Source organism: Centruroides vittatus, unplaced genomic scaffold (genome assembly GCF_030686945.1).
Source record: "Centruroides vittatus isolate TY-2023 unplaced genomic scaffold, ASM3068694v2 contig_1159, whole genome shotgun sequence".
In the NCBI taxonomy this organism is placed as follows: domain Eukaryota; kingdom Metazoa; phylum Arthropoda; class Arachnida; order Scorpiones; family Buthidae; genus Centruroides; species Centruroides vittatus.
In genome coordinates, this window is record NW_027120745.1 from 2,047,004 (window position 1) to 2,071,282 (window position 24,279).

A 24,279-nucleotide genomic window follows, 5' to 3' on the forward strand; every position below is an offset into this window, starting at 1 on the left:
CAGAATCTGCTAATTAATAAGCTTTTTTTTTTTACCAACTTCTCTTGGTGATGAAACTATACTGAAATAAACAATGATTCCTCCAGCAAAAGTCATAGCAGCAGGTATTAAGAAAGCATACTAAAAATAAAAATTTCTTCCGATTAACGCTAAATGTTTACTTTTAAAATTGCGTTCAAATAAATTATATTACCTCGTAGCCGTAATGTAATACCGCTGCTGCAATATAAGCTCCCATTATGTTTCCGACGGAAGGCGAAGAACCCCAAAATCCCATAACTAAACCTCGACTTAAGAAATATTTAAAAAATAAGTTAATATATACAATTTGCTTGTCACTATTTAAAAAAAAATATATACATATATATTACCTTGATTTTCCAAACCAGTTACCTATGATTGCTACCACAGTAGGCCATCCTGTAGATTGCAGCAGACCTGTTATAGCCCAGAATATGATATACCAGTAGTAGTTATAAATATGTAGCCATTCACTAACTGTACCAAACATGAAAACCTAATGGGGAGAAAATAATAAAAGGATTTTGATGATTTAAAGTTTTCACGATCGAATGGAATTTTGCCCAAATTCAGTGATCCAAAATAAAAGACAAATGCAGAAATTCTAAGTTCAAGGGGAAAAAAAAATATTCCTAATACAATAGACTTATTCCTTAATGCAAAACAAATTTATTTTTGTAGTAATACATGTAAATAGTGTAATCAGAAAGTCACACAATCCAAGAATATAGAATTGCATACACGTTCAGTTTTCTTACTAGGGCTTATGTATTTCTGATGGTATCAATATTCTATTAATCACGTGCATAATTTGCAATGGCGGTGATTACGTGAAAGGTAAATACTGCGCTGTTATGGAATCTAAGTAGGCGAGGGCGTGACGGTTTTAACAGTGTATTATCTTCATTGTTGAACGTGCAGTCACATTTATACTACTATCATAGAATTTACGTGTACAGTAATGGTGTAGTGGTATCCAAACAAGTTAACCATCAGACCCCTTTACAAGTTTGAGATAGGCAATAATCTTGTTAGAAGTGACCAACTGAGCATACTCAGAGAAGAGAAGATAATGAATGTGTATGCAACAATGTCAATCTGACAAAATCTCTCTGGCAACTTGCTAGCCAGAGCAGGTTGTTATACAAAAGTACACAGAAACTTGATGACTGGTACTGCATAGATGGAACAAGGTTCCATTTGAATAGCTACGTCAATGCGATCTGCAGAATATCCAAATATGAAAAGGTTGGTGCACTATGAATCTTCCATGACTCTGAACGGTGACCGGTGACGCTGTTCTCGAAGAAATAGCAAGTGCCGTGGTTCCAGGAGGATAATGCCAGTGTGTTTGTCTATGGCATGCTGCCATGCTGTGCAGTGAAATGTCACGCTTATTGTGTACTTTATAATGGACACTAAAATCTTGTTTGTTAATTATTATTGAATGGCCAGCCATCTTCACTTAATATTTTGTGTGTTCTCAAGTTACAAACTGTGAAAGTTTTGCTCAGATCTGCACTCTCCTTGTCAGTAAATATGAAGATCATTCAAAAAGAAATGAGCCAGAGGCTGGAATGTGAAAACCGATGACAGAATTGTAATATCGTTGTGTGTAAGAATGTATGGTTCTAACAACAGCACGGAGGATCACAGCCCGCCGCTAGAGGGTCACGGGTGCATACCACATGACTACAAAGCTAGCAGAAGCACGCGTCAATCGTTCACCACGGTCAGTCGTGTTGTAAACAATGAAATGGAGGCGTCAAAAGAAGAGCAAAGAGGAGGTGTTCGTTTTCTGAGGGCGGAAGGAGTAGGGGGAATAGACATTCGTCGAAGATTGTCACAAGTGTACGGTGAACACTGCATGTCCCTTGCAACGGTCAAGGCATGGCACAAGCGCTTCGGGGAAGGGCGGGTGTCGTTAGCCGACGATGCACGGTCACGAACACCACACCGCATTACCGATGACATTGTCAGCTGGTTGATGGAGTCATTACCCGGGACCACCGAGCGAAAGGCAAACGATTCACCTCAGACGACAACATCCAGCAGTACGTTCAGAACTGGTCGACAATTCAGTCCCGGGACTTTTATCGCCTTGTGTCACAGTGGGACAAGTGCCTCAACAGTCAAGGCCAATACTTCTGACATACAGGTAAGGGTTTCTGTTCCTAGGCCTCCAGCTCGTTTCTTTTTGAATGATCCTCATATAAATAAAATTTTCAATAGATCATCATTAGTCCTAATTTTGTCCACTTGTTGAATAAAGGCCTTTCTCGTGATCTTCCGCTCGTCTCGGTCCTCAAAATTCTCCAAGGATGCCAGCTGTCCATTGAATCTCATCTTTCCATCTAGCTCTAACTTACCTCTCAAGTGCTTCCTATCTCTTGGGAAGTATTAAAATCAGAACAGAGTAAAACTTTGATTCCTGTTCACCCATTGTCTGTTCTGGCCACGGCCACTTCAATTCTTTTGTGCTTCGTAATATCTGTGACCTTGTTTTTGATAGGAAAAGTAACAAATGGATATTCTCTCTGAGAGTGATTCACACGACACATTGATTATCTTCATTTGGGTAGTTTATTCTTTGTCAGTGACCATGTTTTACTATCCTAATATCTTCAAAGCTCTTGTTTTTTTATTCTCTTTCTGATGTGCTTAATTTCTATCTAATATCTTTTGACAGATATAGAACTAACTACAATTGTATGTAGATATCTGTTGTTACCTGTGTTGAAAAGCTGTTCAAATTTTCAAGAGTATTTTTCATGAAATCATTAAAGGCATAATGCACACGTAGAGAAAATAAATGAAGGCTATGTAACTCCTATTTCAAAAGATATCAATGCAAAGTGTCTGATAATCCTCTTTTCTCTATTTAAACACCAACTATGAATTGTTATATAGTCCTTTTTGTTTTAATAGTTTCTCTAAAAAAAATCATAAAAAGTACTAACATATAAACACTTGCATTTCCATCTACAATGAACTGCTAACTGAATGCTTTGGATGATACAAATATGCAGTTTTTCATATATTCAACAGCCACCTACTAGTTGTGGTTGTTCACAAGAAATGATGTTATTTTTCAACAAACCATAATTTACTCATGAAAAAGAATTCAGTTATTTGATAGAAAAGTTCAAATACTTACATTAACCTCAATACAGTTGGATTTAGCTTTGGCACTTAAATTAGAATCTGTTATATTTTCACATGGTATGGAAAAACAAATATGCACGATCGCCTCAATACACGTATCCCTCGATTAACGTGGGATTTGATCGTCGCAATTATTTCGCAGTATTAATCCCTTTATATAATCGGCACAAATTTTAATCGACGTGCCTCGAAATTTACCGAGAAAAACACACGCAAGCCTCGAGTCGAGGAGTATTTTTGGAATCGGAAAGAAAATCACGAGCGCGATGTCGTCGTTCCTTCCACGATGCATCCCTGCTCCCGGAGTCCGAGAACCTGCCAGTTAATTCCCCGCCAACATTAAAAACAGGTATATTACAAGCTCCGTTATTCCATTATTCATAAATTTTAGTCTGCCGATCAAAACGTGCTTGTTTGCCAAGGTCTAAAAAGTCATTTTGCTTTTTATCTTAACACAAATTCTACTGTAACAACAAACACTGTTCAGAGGATTCTTTGATAACTTTTCTCTAGCACCGGTAACTAATACAGATACAACCATTTATTTAACATTTACTTTGCATTCTTTTTTTTATTTTTTCCTAAAAGAGAAAGTACTGTATTCATGGACAAATTGTAATTTTTAACTATTGATTATGATGGTTAATGCAATTAATCATCATAACTGTGTGTTCATATTACGAAAAAAAATTTACTACTTTTGTAGAGGTCAGTTTAATTTTTTGAATTACAAAAATGAGACCATACTTGGAAGACAATTCATATTTTTAAACAAATAGTTTACTGAAATCATAATTATTGCTTTATGACTATTTGTGTCATTCTTTTCTACTGTAATTAACTATACATCTACAATAGTCTTTTATTCTGACAAAGATATTTGTTGATTGATTTTAAGAGTATAGATGTGTGTCATATAATGTAAAATGTTTGAGCTCAAATTCTCTAGTTAAAAATAACCCACTGTCCATTAGTTTATTTATAAAATTGATCCCTTAGTACATTTTCTGAACTTCTTACAATCCAAATGTATATTAAATGAAAAAAACCATCTCTTGCTTTAGGATGTTCTCTAAATGCAGCCCTAAAATTAAGCAAATACTCCATACTTACACTTTTACAAAATTGATTTTATCTCAATGTTTATCATCCTCTTATTTAAAATGTAAAATTTATAAGATTAAGATGAATTAATATTGTTGAGTTGTTAATCATTATACATGTACTCAGTTATTATTTCAACTTCCAAGAAAATTCTTTTGCTATTGTGAAAAAAACAATTTGTTATATGCGGTAGTGTGTTGGTAAATTTTTAACAATTTGTTAGCTTCGGGGATGCAGGGAGAGAGTAAGAGGAAGAAGGATAAATGAGTAAAACAAGTATTTCCAAAATATTTCTAGAAATTCTATATTGTTGTTATAAAAAGATTTTCATTAATATTTTTATATCAAACTAAATTTAAGAATTTTTCTTAAAGTTCTGAAAACAGACACTGTATTTTTAAAAACATAAATAGAAGTCGTGGGTTTTAATATGTTAAATACTTTATCCTTCGTCTATCCGTTCGAGAATTTTAATAACTGGCTCTTGCGAGCCGATCCCGACGTGCCCCTGGTTATTCGCAATAGAAAGGAAAAAGTATTGATCTCAAGATTGAACTTTCTTCCACAATAAACAGAACTAGAATTAAAAGAATTATCTAGAAGAAAATTCAAATTTAAGAAAACAGCTGTGTTGTCAATTTTAGTCCCCCTCCTCAATTTTTGAAAATAAAGTGTTATTTACACACATGGCCTTACTTGTGCCAACTTGTTTTGGCTTATATTGCTACAGTAACTATTAAAACAAAATGCTTCTGAGTTTTTTTAGGCATTTTATTTCTGTTTCCTTGAATTAGAATTAGAATTTTGAGAAAACAGTTTGCAAAGTGTATGCTTTTAGGCTTAAAAAAGACATCTGTAGATTGACATTCCACAAAAAACTTTCCATTGCTATTAGATAGGGGACTATTATTAAATAAAAAAAAACATTTGTCAGAAGTTAAGATTTAAAATATGATCTTGGTGTGGTCGCTAGGGTTTGCCAACTCGGTGGGTCGGAAATCCGGGAGTACTCTCGAATGCGGCACCCTACCTAAAAGTACAAAAACCCAAGCTATTTAAACCCCATAACCCAGTGGACAGTTAAACAATAAATAAACTAACTGTGGGATTTAAACTTCGGCTTCTAACATCCCGAACGTGGTGATAATCCTTGCTTGCGTGTAGTGTACTCGAGATATAATAAAATTTTGTCCTGTACTTGAAAATGTTGGACTAGATGTTATTATTATAATAAATAACATTGCTTGGTTAAAAAGTATTTTACTTAACACTCAAATCATTTGCAATTAACCAAAAATGACACTGCACGACATTAAAATATTCAAAAACATTTTGTAGCAATACAATCCAAGAATTTGAAATAAAAATCAAAGGTACATTTGCTGATTTTGAAGAATTAACCTATCAGAAAAATAATTTATATTTGGTTAACTGAATTTTTTCTTGATTATTAAAGTATAATATTGTTTTCACATAGATCATTTTAAAGCAGCATGAAAGCATGTCAACATAATTAAAATTTATATGGCATCAAGTCAATTCTTAACTAGATGTTAAAAATTAATACTCACTGCTATAGACGAGGAACACATTCCAAATGCCAAAACTTTCCTGAGATTAAAACGATCACCAATTGCTCCACTCACATAAAGTCCCTAAACAGAAAAACAAATGTAAACAATATTTTAAATTGCGTTAAAGACAAAAATACATTCATTTCTGTATAATTCTTGATAGTACCAGTAAATGTTTTCCAAAAGTATATAGAATATATGCGTATCTGGTGATGACAATGACATTGGAAATGCAACTAATACAAGTTTATATAATTTACAATATAGAGTCACAGATTTTTCAAGGTCCCTGGAAAGGAACAAAAAGAGTGAGAGTTAAGATAAACCAAATAGCTGCAGAGATGCACCACCACCACTTTCCTGTAATGTGGCATTTTGAAAAAAGGAAACTTTTTGCACTTTCTTCGACTTCCAAGGAAGTCTTAGGATTCCTTTCGATCCCTATTGAAATTAATGCTCTCGCGTGCCGACGGTATTATCGACGACGATCTCCCGGAACCCTTTGACGTCGGATCGTTTCTTTCCCAATCGCAGTTTCTCTTTGGTGGCCTAAACAATCAAGGATCGGGAAGCCCACCTCGTGAAGAGGATCTTTGATTGTATTAAAGTGCTGATGTACTGTACCTCACTCCCTTCAATATCTTAAATGACCCAATTATCACCCTCCAATAAACCCCATTGAAATACTCTTTATTTTACATCTTAAACAATTGATTGATCAGTTTTAGACTTTGATTTTTTTTAATGTGTCTGAACCTGAAGCAATATTATGAAACTAGCAGATAGGCCCGGCGTTGCTCGAGCAAAGACTAAGATTATTACGTTATAGTCACAGAAGAAAAAGAGTAATTTCATCAACAAACTAAGTATTTCTAAAGAAAGGTCGAATTTGAAAATCGAATATTCTAATATTGTTCGATTTTCATCGAATGTTCTAACAAAGAAAAGTTGAGAAAAACCGAACTAATCTGTTTAAATTTGAAAATCAAATTTGTTCCAACATATTACTCTTTTTCTTTTTTCTTTTTTTTTCCAGCGCCCGTACATCTTGCACGTCGCTTTCTCTTGTTCGCCATTGTTACTTAACACTTCCATTAACAATGGAAGTGTTAAGCCTTAATCCTGTCCCTCTCCCCATGGGGAGGAATTTCGAAAAATCCCCTCTTAGTGAACGTTTTCGTGGCGTACCGTAACTATGTACCAAATTTCAATTTTGAACTCCTATCCGTTTGAGCTCTGTGCTGATTATTATTATTATTATCAACTCATCTCGGTTACATATATAGATATATGTTTTAACATCTTTTAAATAAAATAGAAGTTACAATTATGACGTTTTCCAATGTTAAAATCAATATTCTGCTTCTATTAGGATGGAATTAAACTTTGGATTTGACAGATATCAAGAAAAACAAATATGAATTATTTTCCATATTAACAATTGTGACCCCAAAGTCGCATCTGATAAAACTGCATTAATTTTTTATGAGATTTATAACTGACTTGTTACAATATTCCAAAACATCTGTACAAAAAATAATACCAATTAAATATTCGAATATGACATTCAAATAACAATACCAAAATTCACGTGAAATTTCGATATAATTATAATTTCATTTGCGGATTTGTTTTTCTTGTGTGTCATGATGATGTGTGAAATTATAATTGGCCAAACAAAAATTTAAAACCAAGAACTTAAAAGTAAAAATGAAGTAAATGCTGTAAAAATAAAACATTATTCCAATTAAATTTTTATTACATTTAGATGAAAGTTGTTAGATATCAATAATAAATTTATGCTTTGTTTCATCATTATCAAATAAATTACTTGTAACTAAAGATGGATTTATTTGCATTTAAAAATCAGAATATATGCACGTGCACTACGCGTGGAAGTTTTGAGCAATGCCACCCAGCGTTTCCACAGTGGAAATTTTTTGGGATGACTTTCTTTCCATTTTGATCTTTTTCAGTAGACCAGAACAAAATTTTTGACATGACATAACCTGTGAAATACTGTTTAAACATTGTGATAAAATGTGTTATTTGGAATTATTCAAAAATGATTGCTATTGCTAACAAGGGGAGAACCAGACATTTGGGTCACCGATTCAAACAAAACTTGATGAGCGTATAGCCTTAAGCACGGCTCCTTGACCAAATAATATGACCCACTTCTCGATCGCTTCGAAACATTAGGCCTCTGAAAATTTATTGTTTATTTTTACATTTTTTATATACTACGTTATCACAAGCTTATTCGCTTGTGAGGACATAGTATTACCGTGCTTAGACAAAAAGACAAGTAATATGAAAACAGGATTGTGTAGTCGCTGCATTTTATTTTTTTAATTGTTAATATTATGGACAATATCCTCGCACGCTCACATTTGTTACACTTCGAATGTCACAATATGACTGTATCTAAAAATAAATATGAAGAAAATTTTAGTTAACGACGTTAAATGTTAAATCTAGAGAGGCTTTTTACCCATAAGCAGGAAATGACGTCACAATTTTTAATTTCTTATTTTATAAGCTTTAAATGTGAGGAATAATAATAATAATGCTAATGATGCAGTAAAGTAATAAAACAATGTCACACGTAAAAAAACAAAACTAAAATTCCGAAGGTTCGAACCTACGTCGACTAGCTCCGGAGCATCGCCTCTCGCGTCCAAGAGTGGTGATAGCCGAGTAAAACTTCCAAATTCTTTAAGCTAAACACTAAATTTTCAGAAGCCACTTTTTTGGAAATGTTTGAGAAGTGGAGGATGAGGATGAGGAGCCGTTTGTGTTTAAGGCTATGCGCTCGCCAAGTTTCCTTCGAATGGGAGACCCGAACTTTTGGCCCTCTCCTCGTAAATGACGGTTGAAAACGTTACTTTTGCTTTCCAGATGCCAAATTGATAAGGCTACCGGCACTTGCGTTAATTAGTGGTGATAAACAATATAGAGTGACGAAAAAATTTAAAACTGGCAAAATTGTGGCGATATTTTTAAATTTTCTATTATTAGATCTGATTTAGAAATAATGTGTTCATATTGAAAACACTATTTCGAAATCAGATGTTACACTTAATGTGAAAAACTATGTGGTATGTGTCAACTATTTTTGAATAATGCATTGCTTAATTTACTTTATTATTTTTGGATTCTCACAGTTAAAAGATAAATACGATAAAACTATTTAAATATTCTGATAATGATAAAATTGACCAAGTAATTTAATGTTTTATAATTAATAACTACGAATTTATTATAAAAAAAATTATATGATCATTTTATAAGCAATATTAATAATAATCTACATCTGTAATGACAAGAAAAAAAATCAGCTTACCAATGCATAACATGTCATAAATGTGGTATCGAGGGAACCGAGAAAATATGACACAGATTTGCTGTTACTGAATAAATTACGGTTATTCCATTGCTATAAAGCAAAAAAAAAAATACTGCGTTATAAATTCTTCTATATTACAATAAATAAAATACAAGTAATTTAAATAGTTTAGATTTCGTACACAAAAGACTAAATACTATTACTAAATTAAGTAAAATCTTAAAAAGTTTACAAAGTAAAATCTCGTTACCTCATGAATTTTGACTTAACGAATCAAAGTTTATGAGGTAGAAAATCCTAACTTAAAGTTAATGAATTTAGTACCCAATTTTCTGAAATTTTTCCGTGACAATAAAATTTCCACCATCAAGATATTTCTCAAGAATCTATTCACAGAATGATTACAGAATTGTACACAATTTAAGGCACTTTTAGTATGCTGTTAAGGCACCCTCTTGTGTCCTTATGAAAATGTACTATAATCAGTAAAAGAATACGAATGTGAGGTTGTAACGGTGTGGTGTGGTGTTGTATTTGGCATTGACCGACAGTGTTTATTTATCTTAATCATTTGTATTCATAGAATACAAAAAAAAATGAAGATGGATCTATTAAAGGGTGAAGAGTACATGGAAAAATAGGTTAATTTTAACTTAAAAGAAACTGCATTATATGAAAAACTCTATATACTGCAACCAGGACCTGTAGACAGTTTTGAGTTAATGCAGTTTGACTTTGTGAAATATATTACAGTAAAAGCTCACTGTCTTTATAAGCATAATTTGCATTAAATATACTTTTTATTAATATAATAAAAAATCTAATTATATATTTTAATGTAATTAAAATAATAGATATAAAATTACAGTGAAACTCTGTTTATGCAGATTTCCAATTACAAAACATAATTCCTCTCTCAGAAATATGAGAGATGGGCATATGGAGTCTATAAACAAAAAAAAAAACATCAAAGAACTAAGTACTTTCTTGCAGACTTGTTTTCTATGAATCGGCACACGATGTTCATTGTTATGCATTCCATGGGAGAGTTCTTTATTTAACATCATCTTGTAGAATCTTTTAAGATTTTCAATTATAAAAAAAATTGCTTCTTTCCTACTTAAATAAAAATGTGCTTCTCACAACAGTCAACATGTTAATAAGTTTATTGTTTGTTATCTCACAAATTATTATTCACTCAACACTCACTGCTAGTGTTTCACCGAGTTTCAGTCACCTTTGATCTTTTGTAAAGTGAACACCATGAAAATGACATCTAAAAGTTGTAACAATGAAGAAGAAATTAGAAGTACTCGGTAGAATGGATAAGTTAAACCCTCGAAGAACGCTGCTGCAGAGTTTGGCACTGGGACTTCTACCGTATCGGATTGGAAGAATCGTAAAGAAATTGACGATTTTTGTTGCAAAATGATTTCCAAAAACAGTCTGCAAACTCGAGAAACAACAAAGAAAGTAAAATACGAATCGCTCGACGACGCATTATTTTTATGGCAGTATCACTCAAAGCGAAAACAAAATAAATTCAGACTTCTATATTAATTGAAATGTACAGTATCCTAATTTAAATTGAACTAATACTGTACATAGACATGTCTTTTGCTTTGTACTGTTAGTATTGTTGTGAAAGTATATAAAATATGCAATAAATAAAATAAAATGTGTATTAACTGTGTTATTTGTGTCGTTAATAAATTTTCTGGTTTTCAATCATCCAGATAGGCCCAAAGCCATTTGAGCAGGATAAATGGGGTTCTACTGAAATAAATATTTATTACATTAAATTTATAAATGTGTTTTTCCAATTTGATCATTCTCTGTAAATTTATTATCTAATGTAATATCTGAATCACGTATCTTTTTCAAAACTAACATTTTAGGTAAGAACACAATTCTTAACTTAGTCTTACGAAAACAAATGTTAAATATTTAATTTAAATGCATTTCAAACCATTGTTTCGTTTAAATACACGATTATTCATAATGATAGCTTGAAATAAATACTTTTTTATACAGTAAATTGTGCTTATATTTGTCCGTTTTCATTTTAAAATTTTGTTATAATCATTGCTAATAACTTTTGGCAATTTATATTATTTCGCATTTTATCATCATACATAAACTTATTCTATTTTTGAAATTTAATGACGCATTATCTCAACTTTTTTAAAATAAATATATTAGATATCGGTTTAGAAACTTTTTATAATTTAATTTTTGTTGTTAAAATAATTCAAATTAGTATGATAAATTTGAATTACCTAGAAATAATCTATTTAACACTAAATAATTTATTACTATAACCAGGCCCGCCGTAAGCGGGCGTGCACCGCACGTGGACGGCAAATCGGTATTGCTGGCAAGCTCGGCGTAGGTGGTCGTAGTTAAACGGGGGCGGCATAATCGGTATCGCACACGGGAGCTCAAACGGCTAGCGGCGCTGCTGACTATAACTAGTTTATATATAACGATTTCTGAATTTATCTGAGAAGTTTCTGTTAACATAAAGTAGCTCTTAGAATTGTGTAATTTATTCAAAAATATAGCAGAAAACAAAATGTTTTTTAAAAGTTAATAAATATTTATTCAAAATTAAAATATAAAGTCAATAAAATGTTAATTTAGAGTCGTACAAATAACTTACGTTAGTCAAGAAGTAATATTATATGTTAACTACATATTCACAGATATTTACTTCTAAATATGGCTTAAGCTGTTTTATATGAATAATAGATTATTAAATTTAAGTACAGCTAGTTTTGTTATAAATGGCAATTGTATTATACTAATACTTCTTTTGCAATTCTAGTTCTACTTTTTTATTAATTAGTTTTAATAAATCTCTTTTAAATACGGTAAAACTTCGATTTAAAAGAGTAACTCGGACGAAGGAGTGTCTGTTATAGCCGTCCATTATATAATAAAGTAGGTTTTCCAAATGTAAATTAGTTAGTTTATCCATTAAGACATTCTTGTTATGGTATGAAGTTAAAAGTGGTGACTCTTGGATTTGAAACAAAAATAACCTGTTAATTTAATTACACATAAAAAGCATTTTAAGATTAACAGGGTGTCAATTTTCACATATGGCATAGGGACCAGAAATTGTGTGTTAAGATTTTACTGTAATTAAAAATCTTTTGGAAAATGCTATAGAATATAATCAAATCAATAAATACATTATTAAGACTATTATAAAACTTTCAGTTTTTTTTAATTCTAGATTTAAAACTTTAAATATATAATATATTTTTTTTGTAACACTTAAAAAGCTTTTTTATTTAAATTTTAATACACTAGATATATGAATATATCATAAAGAAATACAGTAAATGCTCACTAATCCAGCCATTCCTCACACAGGAGTACTAGATTAGTGAGAGTGCATAGAATTAAAGCCCGACTAAAGGCAACGAATGACCTGCCAGCCTTTGGTACCGATTATTTTTTGGAGGCAGGCAGGCACACGGGCAAATAATAAGGTGCAGTGTGCAATACCGTACACAGAAATTGCACCTATGTAAACGGGAAAACGGGATGTGTGACAAAATAACATTTTCATAAAAATGGAAGCATCAATTAGATAATCTGATATTAATTATCCTGATTATTTAAAAAACTGTTAACGTAATTGATATTACTATAATTTGTTATGTATTTATACTTTCGGTTTTTGTTTGTTTGTTTATTTGAACTAAAATCTGGCCTTTATAGTTTATTAATTTATCAAAATATCTACCGTATTTTACGGACTATAAGACGCACTTTTTTCTTCAAAAAATTGCCTCCAAAATTCAGGTGTATCTCATAGGGATTTTTTTTAAAAACTGCTTAAAAATTAAGGTGCGTCTTATAGTTCGTAAAATACGGTATTTCATTTTTAGTATAACTAAATATTTTTTAACAGTCGTCTTCTATTTTCAAATTACTTTCTCCTTTTAAAATTAAACTTATATTAAATTTATTTTTCTGATTCTGGAAAACAGTTCTTTTAAACAAATACGTACAAAAAAAAGTTTACAAAATCGTTTAATTTTTGCTGTTAAGTAAAAATTATCAACTTTTCAGACTTTGCTTTAACTTTAATCTTTTATCAACGTTTGTTTTATTTTGATAAATTAATGCAGTTTTAATTTTGGATATTTTTTCAAAAAATATATTCTGTCAAATTTTTTACATAGTTTTCATATGGATGTTTTTATTTTTTTCAATACTTTATAAGATTAAAATTTTTTTTATAATAATTGAAAGGATAAATCTTGAATACAGCGAATCTTGTTATAACAATTTCAGCAAACTTCCGAAATTTTTTGTTAAACTGAAAGTTTGTGCTAATTAAAAATGTATATGTTACCGTGAAAGACCGAAAATAGAGAATGTCGACACGTATGAGCGACCGTTGGTGAAAGGCCGAATATTTAATTATATTATTAATGTTACGTTAGGTTAGGTTAGGTAAAAAATGTCCCTCGGAGGAGCGGCTGCAACTAATTCGAGAAATGGAAGGCAAAGCTATACACGCTGTAATTACAACAAAAATTGTTCCACGACTAAATGCTAGGAACAATATGTTTATTCGACATTCATATCGGTGCATGCCGAATGTTGGAGTAAATGAGAAATAATGATATTTAGCAAATATTTCGTACGTACACGAAACGACCGTGCGAATGCCGACGTTCCCTGGAGAAAGTCGACATTCGCCAGTTTCGGACTTCCATAATAACATATATAAATTATCATTAAGTAAGTTAAATGGCTAAATATACAACCACATACGAAATAAAGATGCTATACATGATGTAAACAAAAAGTTTGGTGATTTGGATCACAGAGAGGGTTTAAGTCAACATCAGAATCTTTGTAATAGTGAGAAGGCACTGTCAACTTCCTACTGTCGACTGCTTAAGTTTTGTAGTTATTCATGTGTTAATATTCACATAACATGTTAATAACAATGTTAATATTCACATATGCTAATTATTAAAAAAAAATTCAGCCTAGAAATGTTGCAGTTGTCTACATAAAGTATGTAAATTTCTATTTACCAAATAAATTTTTCAATGCAAATATACGTCGTCATCTCAATAATTTTCTGTATCGTGACTATCTATCCAACGTCTTTCTAAATATTTTCTACTTTAAACAAAACAGAGATAAGAAAGTTTACTATTGATTATTGTAAGTATAAAATAATATTGACTTCTATTGTTTTCTTTGACTACACGTCTTTTACATTTATAGTTAATTAATTATTTACTTATTTTATAATTCATTCTAATTGAAATATATAGTAGCATTTTAGTTGTAATCATCATCATGTTTAAAGAACATCGTTAAAGAAATTTATTACTGTTTTCAAGTAATAATTGCTCTGTTTAATGACTGATTAATTTTTAAAATGTATGATTATAACTTTAGTTCAAAGTTTTACGAATACGAATTTAATGAATAATATATGTTTGAATTTTTAACTTAAATTTTTATATCCGTCGATTTTTATCAATTTTTTGAAAGACTTTTAAATAAACAATATATATTTGATATTATTAAGTCATTTAAATTCATCTGAGAACAAAGACAGACAATCTATTTATTTATTAAATAAATAGATTGCATTTAATGGTTTTCAAATTGCAAATTGTATTTAAAATACAAAATAAATAAAATGATGATGTTTGAAAAAACTTCTTCCAAATACAATTGTTGATAATGTCCTGTCATTATGAATAATGCAGTGTGATAAATATTGATTAATTTATCAAATTAACTGGTCATTATCAATACTGCTATCACCTAGTCGGGCAAAGTGATGATAATACGTTGAGGAGTGATCATCTGACATACGCTAGCCAATTGGCACTCCAAGTTGCCAATTGTGTCGCATTTAGTACCAAATTTTAAATTGTGCGACATTTTAATTTGATTAAAAAAACTCTACTTATTTCATTTAGAAATATTTATTTTTTGTGAATTATTTCAAAGTATTTTAAAAAGAACATGTAATCTTTTAAAACTAAGTACTATTAACTATATTAATTAAATGGTAAAATTTTATCTACGTGCACCATCTGTTGGTGGTCGCAACTGTTTGTGCTCCCGACGGATTCCTCCTGGAGGGGAGCCGCCAGCACACCACCGATTGTTTAACGTCATTAGATATTGATACGTATGTTCAAGAACTACCGTGAATAAATAACTAGTGACGCTAAACAATTGGCAGCCTGCCGGCGGCTTCCCTCCCGGAGAAATCCGTCAAGAGCACAAACAGTCGTAACTGCCATCAAATTCGTTACTAAACACAATACGCACACGCAACTCAGATACGAGTGCTGATTGGCTAGTGTATTTTGGATGATCACTCCTCAACGTATTATTATCACTTTGCCCGACTAGACGATAGCAGTATTCATAATAATCGGTCAATTTGATAAATTATTGAAATTTATTACTATGCCAGATTTTGTTGGTCATTATTCATAATGACCGAGCATTACTAATAATGCCTGTATTAATCACTTTGTCCATAAGATATACAGTGGTGCCTCGTATAACGTACGCCTCGAATAACGGACGCTGCGAACAACGGACTTTCTGTTTGGCCGTTACGTGACTCGAGCAACGGACTTGCTGCGAACAACGGACTTTTCGGCATAATTGGCGACTGCTCCATGGGCGCGTTCTTTAATAGCGGTCGCTCTGCGTCTCCGCTACTACGGGAGTGCGCTGCTGTTTGTAGGCATTTAGGAATGACGGTGAAAGAAAGAAAGATGGCGGCGCCCGCATTATCGATAGTATCGCGATGGAGGAATTTATAATTCTAAAATATGAGCATTTAAAGGCAAAAGAAAGGTCCCAATTGTAAAATTTAATCATAAAATGGATTATTTGTTGAAAGAGCATTCAAAATAGCCTCGAAAAAAAATTCGTAAAGACACTTACATCACCGCGTGCGCTAACTCGCGCTTTCACAATTTCTAAATTTTCATTCATAAAACCACATAATGGACTCGGAAACAAAACTATCTGAGCCATGTTGCTTTCCACCGTAAACTACTGCTACGAGCGGCCGTTTTTGCCATTCGACGGCGTGCACTCCCACCAGAATTTAGGAACGCGTTCCGCAGGAATTTTTAAACGGATATCGCTCGCGCAGAGTTACGCGGAAGAATAGAAGAACGCACCCCATGTTCATTTTTTTATGATACAGTACGGTTGTTTTATGCTGCGGAACAAATTAGACATTTTAACATGTATTTCTACGGGAAAATGCGTTTCGTATAACGGACGTTTCACTTAACGGACGTGCACCTGGAACGGATTAAGTATGTTATATGAGGCACCACTGTATATTAGTTAAAGCAGCAAAAATTTATGCAATTGTTTGTGTAAAAAGGAAATTGTGATCTATAAAATTATGAAAACTAGCATAGGAAACAGTTGTGAATAAAGATTTTCAAGATATTCTAGAGCAATTGTACTGAAGAATTTCCATTTATTTACTTGCATGAGCTAGACAAATGTTAAAAAATAAATATTTCATTTTGAAATGGAAATTAGATTACGACATCAAGTACCAGTATAGAAAATTTACAATTTATGCATTAATTCATAGTGATGATATTAATATTATTAAATTTAAAGTTTTGTTATTACTAATGTTTAGTTAATTTATTTTGTTACTGAAATCAGACACTTGCTTTCATATTTTAAAAAAATTGATGCACTTTAATAAATTCTAATAACTGAATTAAAGTATTTTAATATTATCTAAGTGTTAATAATGGCTGGAGTCGAAACTAATCCTGGCCCGATTCAGCATTCGCCAGTTAACAGACAAATAAATTACTACAATAAATAAGAAAATATGGTTAATGTTACCTATGGTAGCAAACATGGCAGCTCGTCTCTGAAATTGTGGGGATCCACATTATAGCCTAACCTAACCTAACCTAACCTATTCTAATAAATTACGATAATTATTGCCAACCAAATTATTAGAATAGGTTAAGTTAGATTAGAACGTGCATCCCCACCGTTTCAGAGACAAGTTGCCATGTTCGCTACCATAGGTAACATTAACCAAAGATATAAACTATCTTTTCTCTTAAATAAAAATAGTTTGCATTTCTTCATATTATTACTATCAATTGTATTTTCTTTTTTATTTGGTATCAATTTTTAATAAATCAGTAAACATACTTTATTAATTTTTTAAAACTCTATCAAGTTATATTCATTTCTTTTATACCTTTATTATATTACATAAAATTTATTGTTAAACTTTTTTTAAAAAAAAAACTTTAACATTTAATTTCTGAATGATTATATTAATACATTAAATTCTTTGAAGTTATTTTTCAGTAAAAATTAAAGAACTTTTTACTTAATATTTGTTAAGAAACATCAAGAAATTGCATAATTTTTATCTAATTACAAATTATGTTAAAATACAAGTTTATTATTTCTAGTTAACCACAGTATGTTTTTTATAAATAAGATAATTAGTAAGGTTTAACTGAACATTATTAATTACGATGATGGTATATGCTTATGATGATATACTGTTTGTTTTTTTAACATCATTTTACTACCAAAATCTAGTTTTTATTCATTTATTATTTAAATTTATTTTATATTTATCCGTTGTTCTTTATCTAACTTAATGTGAATTAGCAAAATAGCATCAATTACATTAAAAATATATATGAGGAAGATTCAATAAATAAGTTAAGTAGCACTGTTAAAAGAAAAATAACGTAGCCTACAAGGTCGAGGAGTGATAACATTGAAAGAGTATACAGTAATGCAGCCCTGCATCGACAGTTGTCCCAATCAGATGACATTTCCAGCCACTACACGGTTTACAAAACTGCGTTATCCATATCAAACTTCGGATATTGAACGGTAAGTTGTTCAATTCTGTGGGGTTGCATTACTATATATTCATTCAATATTATTAGTCTCAACCTTGTACATTACATTATTTTTCTTTAGCAGAGCTACTAACCTTATTCATTAAATCTGCCTCGTGTTTACTAATATAATGTTTAAAAATCTAGCAATAAAAATTAAAAATAATATAATTTTATTACTACTACTTTACATGTGTTATTCAAGGATAAAAATAAATATTTTGCAATAAAAAATTCCCCTTTTAAGATTTCTATTAAATCACTGTACTGTTTTAAATTTCTGAGAAAGGATTGCATACTCTGTGATAAACAATTCTATAAAACTGAATTTTTTTATGAATACGTTTAAAATAAATTTATTTTGCTTGAAAGTATTAAACAATGTTTAATCAAATAATTATAATATTGGAATTTTATTTTAATAATTTTTTTTTGCAAAAAATAACACAGTAGGAACTCAATTTAATGGACAAAACTTTGTCCTAAAGGAAAAAATTTATAACCAGTTTCTTTTTTATTTGTGAATAAAGCACACTAAAAGATTGGGTCGATGAATCGGCATTAGTGGTGGAAACACCATTAGTTATATTGTATACTTTTTAATGTTTGTAATTAAAGTTTGGTTCCTGTTGTACATTTATTTTTATTTTTAACAAAGTGGCATGTAAATTACTCAATGTGCATAAATTCGTACTTATTAATAATAATTTATTCATCCTTATACAGTATATTTTAATATATCCTGTACATTGTAAGTTCATTTTAATATATGTTTTTAAATCATGTTCAATTTAATAGACTTTTGGAAATAGTGGACATTCTTTTCTTCAATTAGTCCATTAAAATCAAAGACCTACAGTATTTAAAAAATTATAAATACATTTTATAAAAAGTTTCTCTAGTTTTTAAAAATAAAAATTTTTTAAATTATAAAAACTGCGTGGGCTTGGGGCCATCAAAAAGTCGTCGAGTTCTGGGAGTTTTAGGTAGGATCCTGCCGCCAGGTGTGTATTATCGGACACACTTCTGATTTAGACTCTAGAGAAGTCAGATATGTAAGTCGGAGGGTAAGAGTCACTCTGAAGTCCAGGAACGAAGCTATCGGGAGGATGAATGCAAAATCAATTAAGCCGAGAATAAAAAAGAAAATTTATTATGAAAAACTAACATCAGAATTAAGTTTTAAATTAATATTAAATACAAAGTCTGTCCTCGGAAGTTAGCCTATTTCTATATTAATAAAACTGGGGTTAGCTAGTGGGAGTGTCCGAACTTCGTGACACGATGTACCAGGAAAAGAGTTGTCTTCTTTTTAAAGGCCTTCTGTCTTCTTTTCAGTTCCTTTTGCACTTTATCCTTTTCCTTCCTTTCTCTCTCTTTTTGCTGACTCTATTTCCTCCAGATTTAACACTCCCCTCTTGTGTGGTCCTCTTTTCTGAGTTGACTTTCTCTCTGGATGTTGTGTTCACTCTCTTTCTGTTTTCTCCCTGCTCCTCTGTCTATCCCTCTGACTTTTTGCTTTCTCTTCCTCCCACTTTCTCTGTTTTTCATCATTCCCTTTTGTTTTATTCTTTTTTCTGACCAATCATGATTTTATTCCAGAGGTAGTTGAGGTAATGAAGGATAAGTATGATTAGTTAGTGCATTTCAGACATGTTACTTTATCCAATCACATGGACACATAATTCATAATAGACATGAGAGAAGAATAAATAGCAAAGATTTTGAAATTAGTTTACTAGACAGAAGTCCTCCATATTAATGATGTGGTCTATCCTCCAGGGAATCTGTATATATAATCAAGACAAGTTAATAATAATGCTCTTCAGAGGCATAACATTACGCATAAGATATTACGTTACTATCCTTGAAATTTATACATTTCCCCGATTTGGTTGCTTTGTAAATTTCGAAAGTTTCTAAGGCCCCGATGTGGTCTGTTTTGAATGATTTTTTTCTGAGACTGGTGTTATTTAAGTTGGCTGTTACATTGGGGTTCGTGATGTATGTTGACAGGGCAATGGTGTGCCTTTTGCTATTTATTACATACTGGGAAAATTAATTTTGTATTCAAAAACGTTCTATATGCTTAACATTCCATATTTGGAACGACAGCAAACCTGATGAAGATCTTGGTTAAGATCGAAAACATTAGTTCTGTATCTATTTTCGTATCATACTGAAAATTTAAAGGTTTTGGATGAGACAATTATATGTACCGGTATTTATCATTGAAAGTTGTATCTAAACATCCTGGTGTCTCATTCACACATCTTCAAAGTGTGTGTGCAAAGGGCATCTTGTCTGATATCTAACAATTGTTTGATGAACAATCAGACAAAACAAAAAAGGGATATAAAATACAATAAGATTTCCAACTTATTATTTAAAGATTATTAGCTTAAAATTAAAATAAGTTGATTAAAATTATAAAGATAATGTTAATAATAATTCAAGAATATATATCTATTATTACTTACTTTATAACTATATACATCTGGATATGATAAGTTGTATGGAGTCCACTCTGCAGACATACTATTTTTGACATTGCTAAATGTTTTCCTTGTGGCATGGAACAGTGCATAACTAAATAATATAAAATTTTACATATAAGTCTTTTTTTTTATAATTTCATTTTAATTTTGACAGTAATGATTTATCTATATTACACAGGACCAAAGTTCTTGAATTCTATAAAAAATATCAAATAAAATACAGTATTTATTCTCTAGCAATATGGTATACTTATATTAGTTACAATATACAGTGGGTGATCGGCTAACGAACATAATCTGTTCCAAGACTTTGTTCGTTAACCGATTATCAATTTACCATAGGTTTTTATGGGAATTTGATTAATTTATTCTGGAGACCCCCCAAAAATAAAAAAATATATACTTTATTACTACTTTTATTTATATGTAATAATAAAAATATGTATATACACAGTCTTGCATTTTTATTAGTCATGTTTTTTCTGTTTGTGGGGGTTAAAGAATCTGTCTAATGTCAATTGCTTTTCTCTCTTTTTCAGGATTTTTTAGAAGTAATTAATAGCATTGTAATTGTAGAGATCCTCAAGCCTATTAACCTCACCCTGGTTTGGATGTCATTCTAAGACCATTGACCATTGTTCTGACATCCTCCCACTTCTTCGAAAGATCTTCAATAGCAGATATCAGCATAAATCCTTTTTTTCAGAAGAAAACATATCTCGCCGAGTTCCTTGGTGTTCTTGATTTAAGAATTCTTAGTGTTCATCTGTTGTCAGATCCATTTCAGGTTCCATTATGAACTCTTCAATGTAAAAATAAACTTAAAAACTCTTGCAAAGGTTTTTATAGCTTCTGGAAGAAAATTCACTGAGTTCGGCATTAATAAAATTCCTTTAGCGTTAGCACTCTTCGATGTTCTTTATTTCTCAGATGTGATTTTTGTTACTCCTTTAGCTGCTTGAGTCTTCTTGATTATACTGTATTTTTCTTAGATAGGATTGAACTGTGACCTACTGTAAACCTGTATACTGCCCAGCAATATCAGACATCTTCTGCCCACTCTCTACCTTTGCTATTATACTCTCATCTTTCAAAAATAAAAACCGACGCAAAACTTAATGAGTGCCCGCCCGTGAATACTATAAAAGAATTGTTTCTGTCGGAAAAATAAAAGGCTGGAATTATAAGGAAAAGTTTCGAAGTTCAGAGGAATATTATCTGTTCAGTAGATACCGGGTTGAGCGTCGATGTCGACATCTCCTGCACTCCAAAAAGTTTTGAATTGTTGCCCGAAGACAAGAGAAGACCAATCGGTATTCATTATTTTACAACTCTTTTTCTGGTGTTTGTTCTGCAAGGCGTTCATTATCCAAACATAAAAATATTTCGCGAAAGTATTTGTTATCCGATTTGTTCATAATCCGAACTGTTCGTTAACCGATCACTCACTGTATTTAGCATTTTTAACCAACAACATTAGAATCAACAGATACATAATATTGTTTTTTGTTGCTTATTACATATCAATATTACTTTGTGATTCCTGCATCTAAGAATTTCTACATTTGAGCAAAGACTTTATATTAAATTTTGCTATTAGTTTAAAAAATATTTTAGAAATTTGAAAACATTCAAAAGCACTGTAAAGATATTGACAACTACAAAATCACATTTATAACTGGTTCATATATATAGTGAATGTGGTAGTCTGTTATTAATATAGTAAAAATCTCTGAATTTGGTTCATCATCAATACTTTCTGAGCCATCTTAAAAAGTATTTCTTGAATATCTCTCGTCTCCATAAATTACTTTTATTACTGCTAAAGTCTTTGTTACTAATTGGAAAATTAACTAAATTTAATATTAATTCTTTCAGAAGTAGTCACTGTAATGTGAAACGATCAAAAGTTATATATGCAATAAAAAATCAATTGCTATGCATGTATGTCGTCAGGTGTAGGGCGATGAAGGACAAAAATTTTATATTCATTACAATACACTCTCGTTAATCCAGCACACCCCCCAGTGTGATTATCTGTGCACTTCCGTTTCCACGAAATGTTAATCATATCACACATCCTGTTTTCCAGTTTACTCGAGTTTCATTTTTGGTATATAGTAACGCGTGTTAGTTACACTATTATTTGACAACCTGCCTCAAAAAGAATCTGAAGTGAAGGGTGACAGGTCATGTCATTCACGGCCTTTAGGTAGGCTTTATCCCTGCGTACACTCACTAACGTGACACCTTTCTGTGCAAGGAACGGCTGGATTAGCAGGGATCTAGTGTATAGAGTTTATAACAACTTTATCCTATTTTAAATTCATTATTTTTATTTTCAAAATATGTTTACTACTTTCTTATTAATATTTTATTTTGGTGTACAGTAGTGTGTCATATAATTTCAAAATGTTTATTGTAAAATTTGAAATTTTGTTTACATTTAAAGGTTTATCTTTATTGTTTACTATAAAATTATTGTAAATTCTTTTGATTTACACTTTTATTTTGTTGATTCATAAAATAAACAATTGTAGTTTATACAAGTTATCATTCTGTTTATGTTAATTGATGTATGTCATAATTTGTGTGTGTCCTATGTGTACGTATATGAAATATTAACCTTTTATTTGGTGATCAAAGTACAAAATATTTTTTAACCATGCAGAAGTCAGTGTGGTTAAAAAAATACTACTACTGATATAAATCTAACATAATATTCTGTTATTGGAAAAATTTAGTTCTTTTAAAATTTTAGATAAACCATCCACAACTATAATCGTAAAAAATTATAAAAACATATTAATAATAAACCTAGTAATAATAAACCTAGTAATACAACTATAATCGTTAAAAATTATAAAAACATATTAATAATAAACCTAGTAATATTTTTAGTATGAAAATTAATTTAATTTCAGTTTATTTCAAGAATATATATATATATTTTAAATAAAAATAAATGCATTTATTCATCTAGAATATTTTGGCACAAAAATATTACATAAATAATAAATTTTTGTTTATTAGAGTATTATATAAGTAGCCGAATACGTAAAACTTAAATATTTATATATCAATATTTTGTTATTTCTTTAACTGCAATCTCTTTCAAGTTGTCTTTTTTACACAGCTAATCACACAAAGTTATGGTAGTTTATAATTATTGAATTACAAATTATTAGACAGGATATATATATAATATTAAACACAAAAAAGAATCTATTTTCAAAAGCAAAAAGTTTTAAAATGTAAAGAATTAGATATTTACATATATATATAGGCTAATTTTTATATCATATATTTATTTAAAACAAAGAAGAGTAGCAAATTGAATTTGTTTCAAATGAAATCCAACCAATATTTCCAGAATCACATTTGCATCAATAACCAGAAAGCAATTAACTATGTACTAATCATTGTTAAAACCATTTTAGTTTTTTTCTTTATATTACAAAATCTACAATCTTGTCATCACATAGCTACAGATAAAACATACAGATAAGCTTTTACAGTAAATAACTTAAGAACAAGCAATTAAAGTTTCAATAGTTTATTTTATTAGAGATCAATTTAAAACTAATGAAATGTTCCTCTTTTGTTCCTATTGCAGCTAATGAATGAAAAACAAC

At 30.7% G+C, this 24,279-nt stretch overlaps 1 protein-coding gene across 1 annotated transcript in view; it reads right to left on the bottom strand.

Moving 5' to 3' along the window:
* LOC136980498 (sugar phosphate exchanger 3-like) overlaps positions 1 to 24,279 on the bottom strand; it is a 28,569-nt gene that overhangs the window by 1,450 nt on the left and 2,840 nt on the right. Inside the window, exons 2-7 of the mRNA XM_067276635.1 lie at positions 20,627 to 20,735; positions 9,211 to 9,303; positions 5,862 to 5,945; positions 372 to 517; positions 194 to 290; positions 36 to 120 (exon numbers count right to left, since the gene is read on the bottom strand). Of these exons, the coding sequence (XP_067132736.1) occupies positions 36 to 120; positions 194 to 290; positions 372 to 517; positions 5,862 to 5,945; positions 9,211 to 9,303; positions 20,627 to 20,735 (614 nt within the window). The remainder of the gene's footprint in view (positions 1 to 35; positions 121 to 193; positions 291 to 371; positions 518 to 5,861; positions 5,946 to 9,210; positions 9,304 to 20,626; positions 20,736 to 24,279) is intronic.